Source organism: Chanodichthys erythropterus, chromosome 6 (assembly GCF_024489055.1).
Source record: "Chanodichthys erythropterus isolate Z2021 chromosome 6, ASM2448905v1, whole genome shotgun sequence".
NCBI lineage: Eukaryota > Metazoa > Chordata > Actinopteri > Cypriniformes > Xenocyprididae > Chanodichthys > Chanodichthys erythropterus.
In genome coordinates, this window is record NC_090226.1 from 2,525,067 (window position 1) to 2,539,975 (window position 14,909).

Consider the following 14,909-nt stretch of genomic DNA (forward strand, 5'->3'; position numbering starts at 1 on the left):
ACTACCACTAATACTAATATACTAATAATTAATAACAAATATTGCTATTATTAATAATAAAATACTAAATAATTAATAAATAATGTGTAAAAAGTATAACAATTATTATTAGTAGTAGCAGTATTTATTAATCAAATAGTTTACTATTATTATTATTAATTATTATTATTAATAATATATTTTTATTATTAGTTATATATTATATATAAATATAATTATTAATTTTAGAAGTTGTCATATTTATTACATATTAATTACATATTGATTATAATTATTATTATTATAAAAATAATAAATAATAAATACTACTACTAATAGATCGATAGAATAATATAAATGATATAATAATGATAATAATAATGAAGATCATTATTACTATATAATTATATCTATTAGTAGTAGTAGTATTTATAACTTATTATTTATTACTTATTTTTATAATAATATGTATTAATATTAATATCATTATTGTTTTTAATTCCTGTTAAATGGCTTCAAAGGCTATTCTTTACATGATTTTTGGAGTCTATCAGCATCAGTCCCCATTCGATTCATTTTCTCTGTATGGGAAAGTGCAGCATGAACATACATCTCCTTTTGTGTTTCACAGAAGAGAGTCAAATGCGTTTGAAATGACATGAGGTCGAGAAACGATGACAGAATTTTCATTTTTGGCTGAACTATCCCTTTAAGAGAGTTCGTCCTGAACTTAAAAAACATGTGTCTTTAGCCAAAAAGAAAGACAGATAGCCGTCTTCTAACTCCCAGCACAGTTTCTATGTGACGAAGTGCTGCTGTGAAAGCACTCAGGTCTTTACATTTCCGTTTCCATCACAACCAAAGCGTGGAAAGCAGCAGAACACGTACAGTACGGCTCCCGTGTGGCATGATCGCTCAGAGCGGCTCTGTGAGGTTCAGGTCTGCAGGCCGACTCAACGGACAAGACCATACATCATTCCAGCTGTCTGGGAAGAACATTACACGCTGCTGGGAGCGTTAACCCTGAACATCTCACTTCCAGCCACATCTCATCCCATGTGTGTGTGTGTGTGTGTGTGTGTGTGTGTGTGTGTGTGTGTGTGTGCAAAGCTTCAGCGCTAACCGAGTATGCAAACAATTACAGTTATCCAATGATGGAAACATGCAAATCATTAGGAAACGCTCCTCTTTAATGAAAAAATAACAGCACACAACTTTTTATGGACATTTTCCATTCTTTCTGATCTGAATAAACAGCTACTGTACCTTTAAGATTCTCAGTTAACTGCTCCAATTCACGTTTACAGAATATATCACATCCTAAAAAGCACTTAAATTTTTTATTTATTTATTTTTTTTTTTGGAGTTGATTTATAATGTTAGTCAAGGTTTATTGCCCCCAAAATATAAATGTAGCTTTGCCATTTCCCACCCTTCCTGATCTGAATAAACAGGCTGTTTTTGCTACTGTACCTTTAAGATTCACAGTTAACTGGTGCTATTCAAGTTTACAGAATATATCACATTCTAAAAAGCATTAAAAGAGTCTTTTTTGTTGTTTTTGGAGTTGATTTATAATGCTAGTAAAGATTTACTGCCCCAAAAATATGAATATAGTTTTTTATTGCCATTTTCCATACTTTCTGAATGGAATAAAATGGCTGTTTTTGCTACTGTACCTTTAAGATTCTCAGTTAACTGGTGCAATTCAAGTTAGATCACACTCTAAAACTCATTCAAAGGGATAAATTGCTGCATCTTGTGTTATCTTGGATTGGATTTATAGTCAAGGTTTATTGCTCCAAAAATGTAAATGTAGCTTTTTAGCTTAAGTTTACAGAATAGATCACATCCTAAAAAGCATTAAAAGTGACTTTTTTGTTGTTTTTGGAGTTGATTTATAATGTTAGTCAAGGTTAATTGCCCCAAAAATATAAATTGAGGGTCCAAAAATGTAAATGTTGCTTTTTTATAGCTATTTTCCACCATTTCTGATAGGAATAAAATGGCTGTTTTTGCTACTGTACCTTTAAGATTCACAGTTAACTGGTGCAATTCAAGTTTACAGAATAGATCACATCCTAAAAAGCATTAAAAGTGTCTTTTTTGTTGTTTTTGGAGTTGATTTATAATGTTAGTCAAAGTTTATTGACCCCCAAATATTTTTTGTTGTTTTTGAGTTTATTTATAATGTTAGTCAAGGTTTATTGCACCAAAAATATAAATTGAGGGTCCAAAAATGTAAATGTAGCTTTTTATAGCCACTTTCCACCATTTCTGAATGGAATAAAATGGCTGTTTTTGCTACTGTACCTTTAAGATTCACAGTTAACTGGTGCAATTCAAGTTTAGATCACAATCTAGCAGGCTTTAAAAGTGACTTTTCTTTGTTTTTGGAGTTTATTTAGAATGTTTGTCAAGGTTTTTTGCCCCAAAAATGTAAATGTAGCTTTTTATAGCCACTTCCCACCCTTCCTGAATGGAATAAAAACTGGTTGTTTTTGCTACTGTACCTTTAAGATTCACAGTTAATTGGTGCAATTCAAGTTTAGATCACACTCAAAAAGTCATTAAAAGTGACTTTTCTTTGTTTTTGGAGTTTATTTATAATGTTAGTCAAGGTTTATTGCCCCAAAAATATAAATATAGTTTTTTTATTGCCATTTTCCATACTTTCTGAATGGAATAAAATGGCTGTTTTTGCTACTGTACCTTTAAGATTCTCAGTTAACTGGTGCAATTCAAGTTTAGATCACACTCTAAAAGTCATTAAAAGGGACAAATTGCTGCATCTTGTTTTATCTTGGATTTGATTTATAATGTTAGTCCAGGTTTATTGCCCCAAAATTGTAAATGTAGCTTTTTAAGGCCATTTCCCACCATTTCTGATCAGAATAAACTAGCTATTTTTGCTACTGTACCTTTAAGATTCACAGTTAACTGGTGCAATTCAAGTTTACAGAATAGATCACATCCTAAAAAGCATTAAAAGTTACTTTTTTGTTGTTTTTGGAGTTGATTTATAATGTTAGTCAAAGTTTATTGACCCCCAAATATTTCTGATCTAGCTTCAAGATTCTCAGTTAACAGCTGCAATTCATGTTCTTTTTTCATCCAGACGAAGCGTTGAATGTGTAAATGTGGGTGATCATATGATAATGAGCTCATGGTTTTGACAATAAAAATAAGGCTATTTCAGAACATACTTCATTGCATATTATTTTTGACTAGATTGTTCACGTTTTCTAAAGAAAATGTGAGTTTTAAAAGGGAAGCGGCATCGTGAAACACCAAAGACAGCAGAGAGTGAGCATTTTGTGGTGAATTTTTCCTCAAAAATCACCTGAATGCAAATGTTTATGAATCTGTGCCAGAATTTCCCAATGCAGTAATTAGACAAAAATGCAATGCAGAGTGAAAATGCTCACAGGTTTGCAGCGCTTCAGTCTGAAGGGCCCCTCCTGTCTCAGCTTGTAGTACAGGTAGTAGATGGTGAAGCCGAACGTGGAAGGGGCGTGGTCAAACACGACATGCAAATTAGATCCCAGCTGAGAAACATTCAGCATCTTGGGCTTCCAAACTGTCAAACGGAAACAGAAAGGAGAGTTTTGGCTTTATTTGAGATCCCCGTTTAGGCCGTTTCACAGCTTGGCTAACAAAAACAGATGAATTGGATTTGATATCTTTTTTTCTCTTTCTCTCTAAAAGAACTCACATGGTTTACAGACGAGGTTATCCGGGCCAAGAAGCACTTCACAAGCTGTGAGAACGCAAGAAACAAGGCAGAGGAATGACTTCATGTTTTGAATTTACTGAACTTTTCATTTTAAACATCCAAGTTAGAATATGACACTATAACTGAGTGATTAAATATGGTTTCAGAAGTAGAACAGAATAAGGTCAGAAACATGTTTATTGCACAGTATATTTCAGGCTTAACACTCACTGTTAGTGCGCAGAAAAGACGGTGGAAAGAAGCTGTCGTTCAGGAACGTGGGAAACGGCACGATCCTGACCATGTAGTCGGACTCAAAGGCGAGACCTGCGAAGGGCTGTGAGCTCATCCTCTGTTGGGAAAAATGCAAAATGGTGCCAAACAGATGAATATAAGCATAAAAATGAATTATTCATCTGATATAAACCATATTACTATAGATTCTTTTTCATCGAACACGATCCATATACTTACAATGGTTTTGTAAGAGAAATTAAGCTGCCGCGGATCCTTCAGGATCATGTGCTGGCACTGCTTTCCCTCGGGATTCTTGTCCTCCAGATACACTCTGAATCCTTTCACGTGTTCAATACCTAGCAGATCACACAGAATGTATGAAATAAAGGGGTTAAAAGCACAATATAAATCCAGATGCGCACCTGTGCAACTGACAGGTAAAATAGTTTTGAAAATGCATAAATTAAGTAATTCATAGGTGCATTGTGCCAAAAGTGTTTATATAACAGATCACATCCTGAAAAGCATTAAAATGGATTTATAATGTTAAGCAAGGCTTTTAACCGCAAAAAAAAATAAATAAATAAAAAAATATAAAATGTAGCTTTTTATGGCCATTTTCCGTCTTTTTTGATCAGAATAAAATGCTACTGTACCTTTAAGATTCTCAGTTAACTGGTGCAAATTAAGTTAATAGAATAGATCACATCCTAAAAAGCTTTATTAGAAACATATTTTTGCATTTTATTTTTTCTTAGAATTGGTTTATAATGTTAGTCAAGGTTTATAGCTGCAAAAATATAAAATGTAGCTTTTTATGGCCATTTTACGTGCTTTTTGATCAGAATAAACTAGCTATTTTTGCTACTGTACCTTTAAGATTCTTAGAATAGATCACATCCTAAAAAGCTTTAAAAAGGGACATATTTTTGCATTTTATTTTTTCTTGGAATTGATTTATAATGTTAGTCAAGGTTTATAGCTGCAAAAATATATATTTAGCTTTTTATGGACATTTTCTGCCCTTTCTGATCTGAATAAACTGGCTATTTTTGCTACTGTACCTGTAAGATTTTAGGTAACTGGTGCAAATTAAGTTAATAGAATAGATCACATCCTAAAAAGCTTTATTAGAAACATATTTTTGCATTTTATTTTTTCTTGGAATTGGTTTATAAATGTTAGTCAAGGTTTATAGTTGCAAAAATATAAAATTTAGCTTTTTATGGCCATTTTTGCTTTCTGATCGGATTAAAAAGGCTATTTTTGCTACTGTACCTTTAAGATTCTCAGTTAACTGGTGCAATTCATGTTTATAGAATAGATCACATCCTAAAAAGCATTAAAAGTGACTTATATATTGACTTATATAATGACTTTATATTGTTAGTCAAGGTTTATTGCCGCAAAAATGTAAATTTAGCTTTTTATGGCCATTTTACATACTTTCTGATCTAAATAAACTGGCTGTTTTTGCTACTGTGCCTTTAAGATTCTCAGTTAACCTGAGCAATTCATAACAATATGTAAATGTGGGTGGTCATATGATAATGAGCTCATGGTTGTGACATCACAAATTACCATTTCAAAACATATCCCTTTGCATCTTAGTTTTAACACATTTTTTACAATTACTAATAAAAATGTGAGTTTATAGCATCATGAAACACCACAGACAGTCGACTTTACATCATTAATCCGAGGTGCAACTTGCTTGTGTCCCACCATAAACGTCCTTCTTTAATCTTCCTTTCCTTCCCTGTTTTTTTATTTTTTATTTTTTATTATTGGCACCCCTGAAGAAAGAGAAGAGGCATTAACCACAGCGAGCGGACGGGAGCATGCGTGCCAGCGGAGCGTTCCTGTGCCCTTCAAAGTGTGCCAGCCTGCCTCGCTTTTAATTAGATTTCTGTCTTATCAGTTGCAGAGGGAAGAGGGCAGAAGAAAAGGCTCCCGCACACATTCCGTGTGGTTCCGATTACCGCGGCGGGGAGCAGCCTGAGAGAGCTCAGTCTTTGTGCCGGGGTGTAACTCCACACCTCCGCCAGCCTACAGATAGCATCAAGAGAGAGCCGTCCCGTCACACAACCTTCAAAAACATGACTGAAGGTGAAAAAAAAGCTGTGGAACTGGTTGTGCGCTCTCGTTTTCCGAGCTTTTTATCTTTCCCTCAACGGGTTCCTTTAATATAAATAGTGGTAAGGTAACACTTCACAATAAGGTTCGATTCGATCACATTAGGCGTTATATACTAATAATGAAAAATGCTTTTTTGGCATTTATTAATTAATAATAATAAATTAATTAAAATAAAAAAGTTAATGTTAATTTATACTTATGCATTTTTAACATTTCATGAGAAAACAAATGAACAATGAACAATATTATATTTATAAAAAAAATATATCAGGGAAATCAGGAAACTTTTTGGTCAGATTTTAAGTTATTATTTTTTATTAATTTAACAACATATTTGCATGTTCGCAGTTCTCTAATGTTGATTAATGATTGTGTGACATACTTGCATGATAAAATGTTCAATATAACTTTAAAATATGCATATAAAATATAAATTATAATATAAAAAATAAAATTAAAATTAAAATTAAATAAAAAATAAAATATAAAAATAATATAAAAATATATAAAATAAATAAATAAAATAAAATATATAATACAATATAACATAATATATATTAATATACAAAATATTTCATAAAATAACAAAATAATTCAATATATTTTGCGTTTCATTTTGATTGTTTTTATTTTAAATTAATTAATTAATTAATTAATATTTAAAAAGATTTTGTTGCATTTCTATGATTTAATCAATTTATGGCTTTTCGTCAACTTATAGACTCCTGCAGGTCCCTTGACGAATCCCTGATCTAGACTAATAAATGCTGTAAAATAAATTGTTTTTCATCATAAATGTTAAAAATTCAGACATCCTTTATTCAACCTAAATGTCATCCTAAACCCATGAGAATGGGAACTGGTGCTGTTAAAATTCCAAAAATGACATATAAACACCATAAATATACTGTAAATGTGGTTCATATGAGTTTAGTGGGATAGATTCCCAATCTTCTGAAGCCATATGACAATTTTGTGTGGGAAAATGACTGAAAACCAAGTAATTATTCCGTTTACGCATATGCGTCTAAGTTTGTCGTCAAGTAACTCATGCAAGTTTGAGATTTGAGAACTATGGCATACGATAATGTGCTCTAATGCAAGTGAGACTGCCATTTTGTGTGTTTTTTGTACTTAAAAAACAGTCCCTGGTCACAATATGCTTTCATTGCATGGAAAAGAACATCCAATGTTTTTCTTTGGACAACATGAGGGTGCGTAAATAGCCGCTTTTCCACTATCTAGCCAGTGCTAATGATGAATTTTCATTTTTTTGGGGTGAACTATCCTTTTAAGCTTAGTGCATGAGGAAAAGGCCCCACACCCAAGGCTTTCTTCTTTGAGTTTCTTTAATATACACCTGAGCTGTGTCAAGTCCTGCCCCAGTCAAAAGGATTAACCTCGAGCAAACAACAGGCCACATTGTCCCGCTTGTCAGGCGAAAGCTCGCATTACCAAGTTCAATAGCGCCCTGGCAGACGGAAGCAAGGGACATCCCCGTCTTTCTCTCAACCACACACGCACACATTCCTCCGAGGACAGAAATCACAGCACTGCTGCTATGTGCCGATCTATTCCCGTCTCTTGGACGGATCCGTGGGACTGTCAGGGCCGAAGAATAATACGGCCCGGGAGGAGTGAACCTGCGACTTTGATCAGGACGAGCAGGAACTCTCTTTGAAGAGCCTTTCTTTGAGCTCCTCTTCCATTCTCTCCAGGCTGGAGATAGACGGAGATAAATCACCCTCATGTGCAACCACCCGTGCAACACACATGCACTTTAAAATGCGCTTTGTTATGGGTTTGTGCACGCTAATGGAAAGCGCAGACACGCAGTCTGAAATCTCTTTTTAGGACTGTTTGGGGACAAACTTTTCCATCTACTGAACCACCAGTGGTTATTGATTTCAGTGGAGAGGAGTAACTGACTGGAAGCAGAAACATAAATAACTTTATTCTTCAGTAGGTTGACAGTTTCTCAGCAGTGCTATTAAGACGTTTTTTGAGGCATTTTTGGGTCACATTACGTTTTGTATTTGTATACGTTTTACGTTTTGTATAGGAGTATTTGTAAATAAATGTGATAATAAAGACTGATATATCTTGATTAATGATGCATGTATGTAATATATATATTATATACTGTATAAATATATATTATGCTATATATACTATGTTTGTATATATATATATATATATATATATATATATACACACACATAGTATATATATATATATATATATATATATATATATATATATATATATATATATACACACACACATAGTATATATATATATATATATATATATATACACACACACATAGTATATATATATATATATATATATATATATATATATATATATACACACACACATAGTATATATATATATATATATATATATATATATATATATATATATATATATATATATATATATATATATATATATATATATATATATATATATATATATATATACACACACATAGTATATATATATATATATATATATATATATATATATATATATATATATATACACACACATAGTATATATATATATATATATATATATATATATATATATATATATATATATATATATATATATATATATATATACACACACACATAGTATATATATATATATATATATATATATATATATATATATATATATATATATATATATATATATATATACACACATATAGTATATATAGCTATATATATATATATATATATACACACACACATAGTATATATAGCATAATATATATTTATACAGTATATATATATATATATATATACTATGTGTGTCTCCGTCTCTCGCTCACAGCAGACTAACGGTTGCAGGAGTGGTTTAACCCTCTGGAGTCTGAGGCTGATTTGGGGCCTGGAGAACTTTTGACATGCCCTGACATTTGTGCTTTTTTCAGTTGTTCATAAACATATTAATGGAAAAAGTGTCATTACACTGTATTCAGCACAAACTAGGCTACAATAATGTGTGAGGAACATGTATGTACATGTTTGTGTTTTTGAAGGAATAACATTTATGCGTGGTTGTTGAAAAAACAAAAAACTTAAGTCACTGAAATAAGGCCAAAAAAAGTATAATAAATCTGTGTTCATAAGACTTTAGGGTATTGGAGGTTGTAGACTAGAGTTTTTGCTTCAAAATTATGTAAAAATTATGCTGCCTACTCCTTCATATAAAACAATATATTGATTTAGTTTTTGTAAGACACTTTTTGCCAAGAAACACAGTATGCGAGGAGGCGTGAATCACCACTGAAAATGGGCCATTCTCACCTGAGAAGACAAAAGAATTGGATAGTAATGAGCTGAAATGACTTGCATATTAATGAGGCATTTCAGTCAGGTAGGCTGTGAAAAAAAACCTTCTGTGATGTCTCAAGCTCATTATGATATATGAAACATACAGAAAAATATTATTACAATATAAAGTAATGGTTTTATATTATACTTTAAAATATAATGTATTTCTGTGATGCAAAGAGTCTGAATATAGGCTTTTAGTTTAAAAGCATGCACATTTGGAGAAATATTGGATTCTCATATGCTTATGTCAATTTTCTATACAGAGGAGTTATATTAACTTAATATTCATTGTCATTACTATGAGCGCTGGTGATTTCAATTCATCCTTGAAGTCGGAGGGCGCTCTGTGCATTTTAGTCCACAAATTCATCTAAAAGAAGAAGAGGCTATTCCATGAATGGAGTTTCCAATACATACTGCAGCCGGAGGGCGCTAAAGAAACAAAAACTCATCTAAACTTCATCTGTAGAAGACAAGTAAACAGGAAGTAACTGCATGTCTTCTAGAGATCGCTAACCATGACTTTTACATCCAGATAAACACTTTTCAAGATAATAAATACACGATTGAGACGATGAATGCATGTATTGACTGAATTAGCGTCTGAATAGCGCTGGCTCCGTGGGCGTGGCCGCATTAGCAGATAATGAGCTGAATCACGGATTTCTGACATGGCTCTCTTTTCATACAGATTACATAAACAAAGAAGGTTTGTTTTCGATTTGACTTACATGATTTAAAACCTGACATCTTAACGTTTTTTTAGACATAAGTGTAATTTTTTTGTCATTAGTATTCACTAAGTTACAGTTCATTTTCTGAGAACTATCAGATTGGAGTTCGTTCAGAGGGAGAGGAGAGATCACGCATCATGTTAGTTTTCTTTATTTTACAAAAAGCACAACATTCTGTTTTTACTCTGAGTGTACACAAATGAAAGAAGATATTCCACAGATTAAAATGGTGTATAACTCTTAATTGTATGTGCAACATTGACAGAGTATTTTGAGTCTCTTTCACACTGATAAGAAAAAAACCACGGTGGTATCGCCGGCGATACCGTCAGACCTCAGAGTGTTAAGCGCTTTCAACCCAAGCCGTCAAACTGACGTCATCAGGGAAGGAACGCCATTCCAGACCGGAAGTAACATTTTAGATTTTGATTAAAGATTACCACGGCAAACTATTTTTTGTGTGTATTAACTTGCATGGATAAACTGTTCACTACAAGACTAGTAATATGCACTAACAAAGTTAATAGTGTTGATTTTAACTACTGTTACTGTTAATGTTAACTACTTTTGCAAAACAACCCGTTACTAACAGGTCGTCCCGCCCCCCAAACTCAATCCACTGGGACAGAAGTTGACATGTCAGGCATTTCAGAGTATTTTCTCCGACACTACTGAGAAGAAACCTACCAAGAGGACTGGCCATCCAGTGGACCACCACGGCCGCCTGGTTGTCACATGACAAGTGACTGTAGGTGATGTTGTTCACTTCATGGATGGCGTGTTTCCCCAGCGGATTCCAGTTGAGAGAACAGTCTAATTGGGATAAAGAGAGAGAGAGTGAAATAGAAAGACAGACAGACAGTGTTTCCCTGTGAGAACATCGGTGAGATTCTTTGGCAAGCTCCGAGAGAAAATATGCAGCCATGCAAGGAGACACTATTTCCCCACCCCCTTCCTTCCTTCCTTCCTTCCTTCCTTCTTTCTTTCTTTCACTACTTTCTTTCTCCTCAGCGACTACAGATAAGCAGGTATAGGAAGAGGAGCAGTCGCTTGTGTCCCTCACACCCCACCGCTCTTTCTTACGCAAGCCTTATTATGATGCTAATGAGAATGGCTTGGAGCCGAGGCCCGTTCCCGTTCGTAGTCACGCATAATGGGGATTGAATGCTGAGGAAAAATCAGGATTAGCTACAGGATGAGAAACTTGACTTTTCCTCGCTTAAGGGGCGGACAAGAGCTCAGGGATCTTGACTGAAACAACGTCAGGCATTAACAAGAGAATAAATACTATATTAAGCCAAGCAAAGAGAATCAATTAAAGTGAATCTAACACAGAACATGTCATATTTCACCACAAAAAACACATTATATTATATATAATAATAATATATTTTGCTTGAAAGGCAAAGTGTCATTAGCATCACCAAACAGAACAATAATAACTGTTTTCTAACAGGTTGCCCCTCCCCATCTTCTATTGGTTGACAAACAAAATAGTTCCGCCCCAAAACTCACACCATTGGTTGAAATCTATATTGAAATATCTATATTGATATATCTATTTTTTTTAATTGTGACATTATTATAATGACAATTAAGCACCCAATTCTTATTATCATAACACAATTTATGTGTACTGCCTTTTTTATGTTTATTTTAATTTACACTGATTTAAATAAAAATATTTGTTATAATATTTTTAACTCTATCCCCACCATTTATGTAATTTTCCGTCATTTATGAGACTATGCTTCCCCGCAACTGACAGAATTTATTGGATTTCCATGTTTTCACTATTATACTTTAGGGGGCGCTATTATGCATCTTCTGAAAGAATCTCCAGATCAAAACAAAGGCAAAAAAGGAGCAGAAACAAGTGATAAAAGCACCGCTTATGCACATTGTAGTCTAATTTTCTCAGATTTTTGTTCAAAATGTTGTTTTTTTATGAATGCATGAAGCTAGAATAAAAACCATTACATTATTGTAAAAATGATCAAAATTGCTGGAAATGGCTGGCAACTTTTCTTTTTTTTTTTTAAATGTTGGCAGGGAAAGAGTTCAAGAGTTAAAAGTATTCTAATTATCATGATGCAAAAATTAATAATAATAGTAATTTATTTAAATTGAAAATATTGTTGCATCGTGTTTTGTTTATTTAAATTTACACTGATTTAAATAAAACAATTTTTTAGTAAAAAGTAAAAATAATTTGCTAATTTTCCCAAACAATTAATGACGTATTTTTAAATTGCAAAGTATTGATGCATCAATGTAGTATCTGCTTTTTTGTTATTTATGCTGATTTAAATAAAAATTATTTTATAATGCATATATTTTTTCTTATTTTTTAATAATATATGCAAGAGTTTGATTTGTGATTCAATGAAAAAAATGAAAAGGAATATGTACAGATGCATTATACTGATGCATCAATCTGTTTTTGATTATTTAAATTTACACTGATTTAAATAAAAATAATTTTTGATAAAATAAAAATAATGTGCATAATTTTCCCAAACAACTGTCATTACCATAATGCAAAATAATTAATGATATATTTTTAAATTATAAAGCATTGATGCATTAATGTAGTTTTATTGATATTTATGCCGATATAAATAAAAATAATTTTATGCATACTTTTTTTTTCTTTTCTTTTTTAATAACATATGCAAGACTTTGATTTGTGATGCAATTCAAAAAACTAAAAGAAAAATGATGCATACAGATGCATTACAATAATGAGTATTTACTATTAATGTCAGTGCTTTTAAGGTGCCAAAACATTTTCTTTGTGCAAAATCTGTTGATTTTGGGTTAAAACGTGACATATTTTCATTAGATCCATACATTTACTGCACAATTAGAGAGAGGTCTGACTATAAAATGTCTTACTGTCATTTCGAAACGTGACTGCAAGTTTGCGACCGCTCTCATCGCCGCTGGAGGACTGGGTTCCCTGCAGAGAAAGAGGAAAATGTTTTATTACACAGCCATCACTTCCAATTTACATGAATTCAACATCTGAAGTTCACTGTAATGGCCGCATTAGGGCCGTCTGAGAGACAAACAGCAACTTGTGTAACAGGAATGTGAGCTCGAGCTTTCAAAACCAGCAGCACTTCATGTGGTGACAGCCGCAGCACACAATCCCACAATTATCAGACTCCTGGCACTCAACAACACAGAGATCGGTGCCAAAAGACAAATATAACCCTTTAAACACAATATGGCATTCGCTGACCCAGAATCAGCCACACGCTGAACTCAGGTGAGATAATGAGCGGTTATGGCTGACTCCAGATCAGTGCTTTAAGGTGCATAAAAAAAAGAAGTCAAAACAAATACGCTTGCGTGACAGAACCAGACAGCCGCCGCACAAGACTCGTGAGCTCTGTAATCAGCATGCCTGATCGGGGCGGATGTGTAAAAACAAAAAAGGAAGATCCATAAAATAGGGATTATCAAATAAAGACATATTTCAAGAGTGTTCGCAGACGTGGAGTGACACTAAAGAGGCCTTGTTCTTGTGTCTGTATCACAGATCTTATCGTCTTCCTCGTGTTATCTGGGATAGAGGAAGTTGTTTGACATGGCGGGACGAGACACAATTCACTCCCACCCAGAGTTAACAAAACCTCAATAATGAGATACGGCTGGGTCTGCTGTCCTTTACTGTTTAACAAAGCACATCAATGATCACATGATTATTATTGCCTAATGTTTAAAATTAAGATCTTCAATAAGGATCTCCATACATATTCTGACTATAAAGACTATATGGGGCACAAAATTTATACTTTACATCATTTATATTTGGATCCCAAAGTAAACATTTTTTTTTGCACATTTTTTGGCATATTTCATGGAAATGTAAAAACAAGATTTAAAGATTATTATACTATTTCAGTCTGTCTACTTTAAAATTTCATGTTTAATTCAACGTGTCACTTGCCGTTCCTTTATAATAAATTGTGAAATTTGAAAAGCACTGTCAAAACAAAACAAATAAAGCTCAAAAGTTGCATCAGCAGCTGGATCGACACTCCACGCACCTGTTTGATTCACTCTGGGAATACGAGTTTCAGTGCTGATCTGTTTTTATCCCGGGTTGGAGCATCTCTACTCACCATATAATTTCTTTCTCCAAACACATAAATCATCCATACGCTCTACTGAAAACCCCAACAATCACATAACCAAAGATAAACATGACAGACAACTTGTGCATGTCAAAAACAATTTCGAAAGTGTTTCTCTGCTGCCAATCTAGTAAATGTCAATGATATTTTGCTTACATTAGAATAAACTATGCAGCTATGCAGCATGTGAAACTGGAGACTTGCTGCTTTGCATACATTATTTGTGGGAAACTGCTTCCAAATTGCGGTTTGAGATGGAATGTGAGCAGATCTGAGGACTAAAAATAATCCAGCAAACAACCTAAAGCACTTGTTAATGCAAAACCATCAGTGAGCTGCTAGTAAAACGGTGTGAGTAAACTACTCAACATATGTTCAAGACTAATCTGTCTTAATGACATCCTCTGCCCCATTTCCACAGGATGTATACTGATGAGGGCGTGACCTCTTGACCCGGGAGTCTCGCTGACCTCATACCTGGACCAGATGTATAAGTACAGACCAGGGTTATTATAGCAAAAAATAAACTATTAAAAAACATGTTTGTTGTTTGAAATAAAGCTGGAATAAAATATAAATGTCAAAAACTTAATAAACAAAATTAGCA

General features: G+C 33.2%; 1 protein-coding gene across 1 annotated transcript in view; it reads right to left on the reverse strand.

Annotated features, from left to right (window-relative positions):
- il17rd (interleukin 17 receptor D) overlaps positions 1-14,909 on the reverse strand; it is a 50,336-nt gene that overhangs the window by 9,510 nt on the left and 25,917 nt on the right. The window contains exons 2-7 of the mRNA XM_067387069.1: positions 13,056-13,119; positions 10,845-10,970; positions 4,169-4,287; positions 3,926-4,046; positions 3,695-3,739; positions 3,408-3,559 (exon numbers count right to left, since the gene is read on the reverse strand). Of these exons, the coding sequence (XP_067243170.1) occupies positions 3,408-3,559; positions 3,695-3,739; positions 3,926-4,046; positions 4,169-4,287; positions 10,845-10,970; positions 13,056-13,119 (627 nt within the window). The remainder of the gene's footprint in view (positions 1-3,407; positions 3,560-3,694; positions 3,740-3,925; positions 4,047-4,168; positions 4,288-10,844; positions 10,971-13,055; positions 13,120-14,909) is intronic.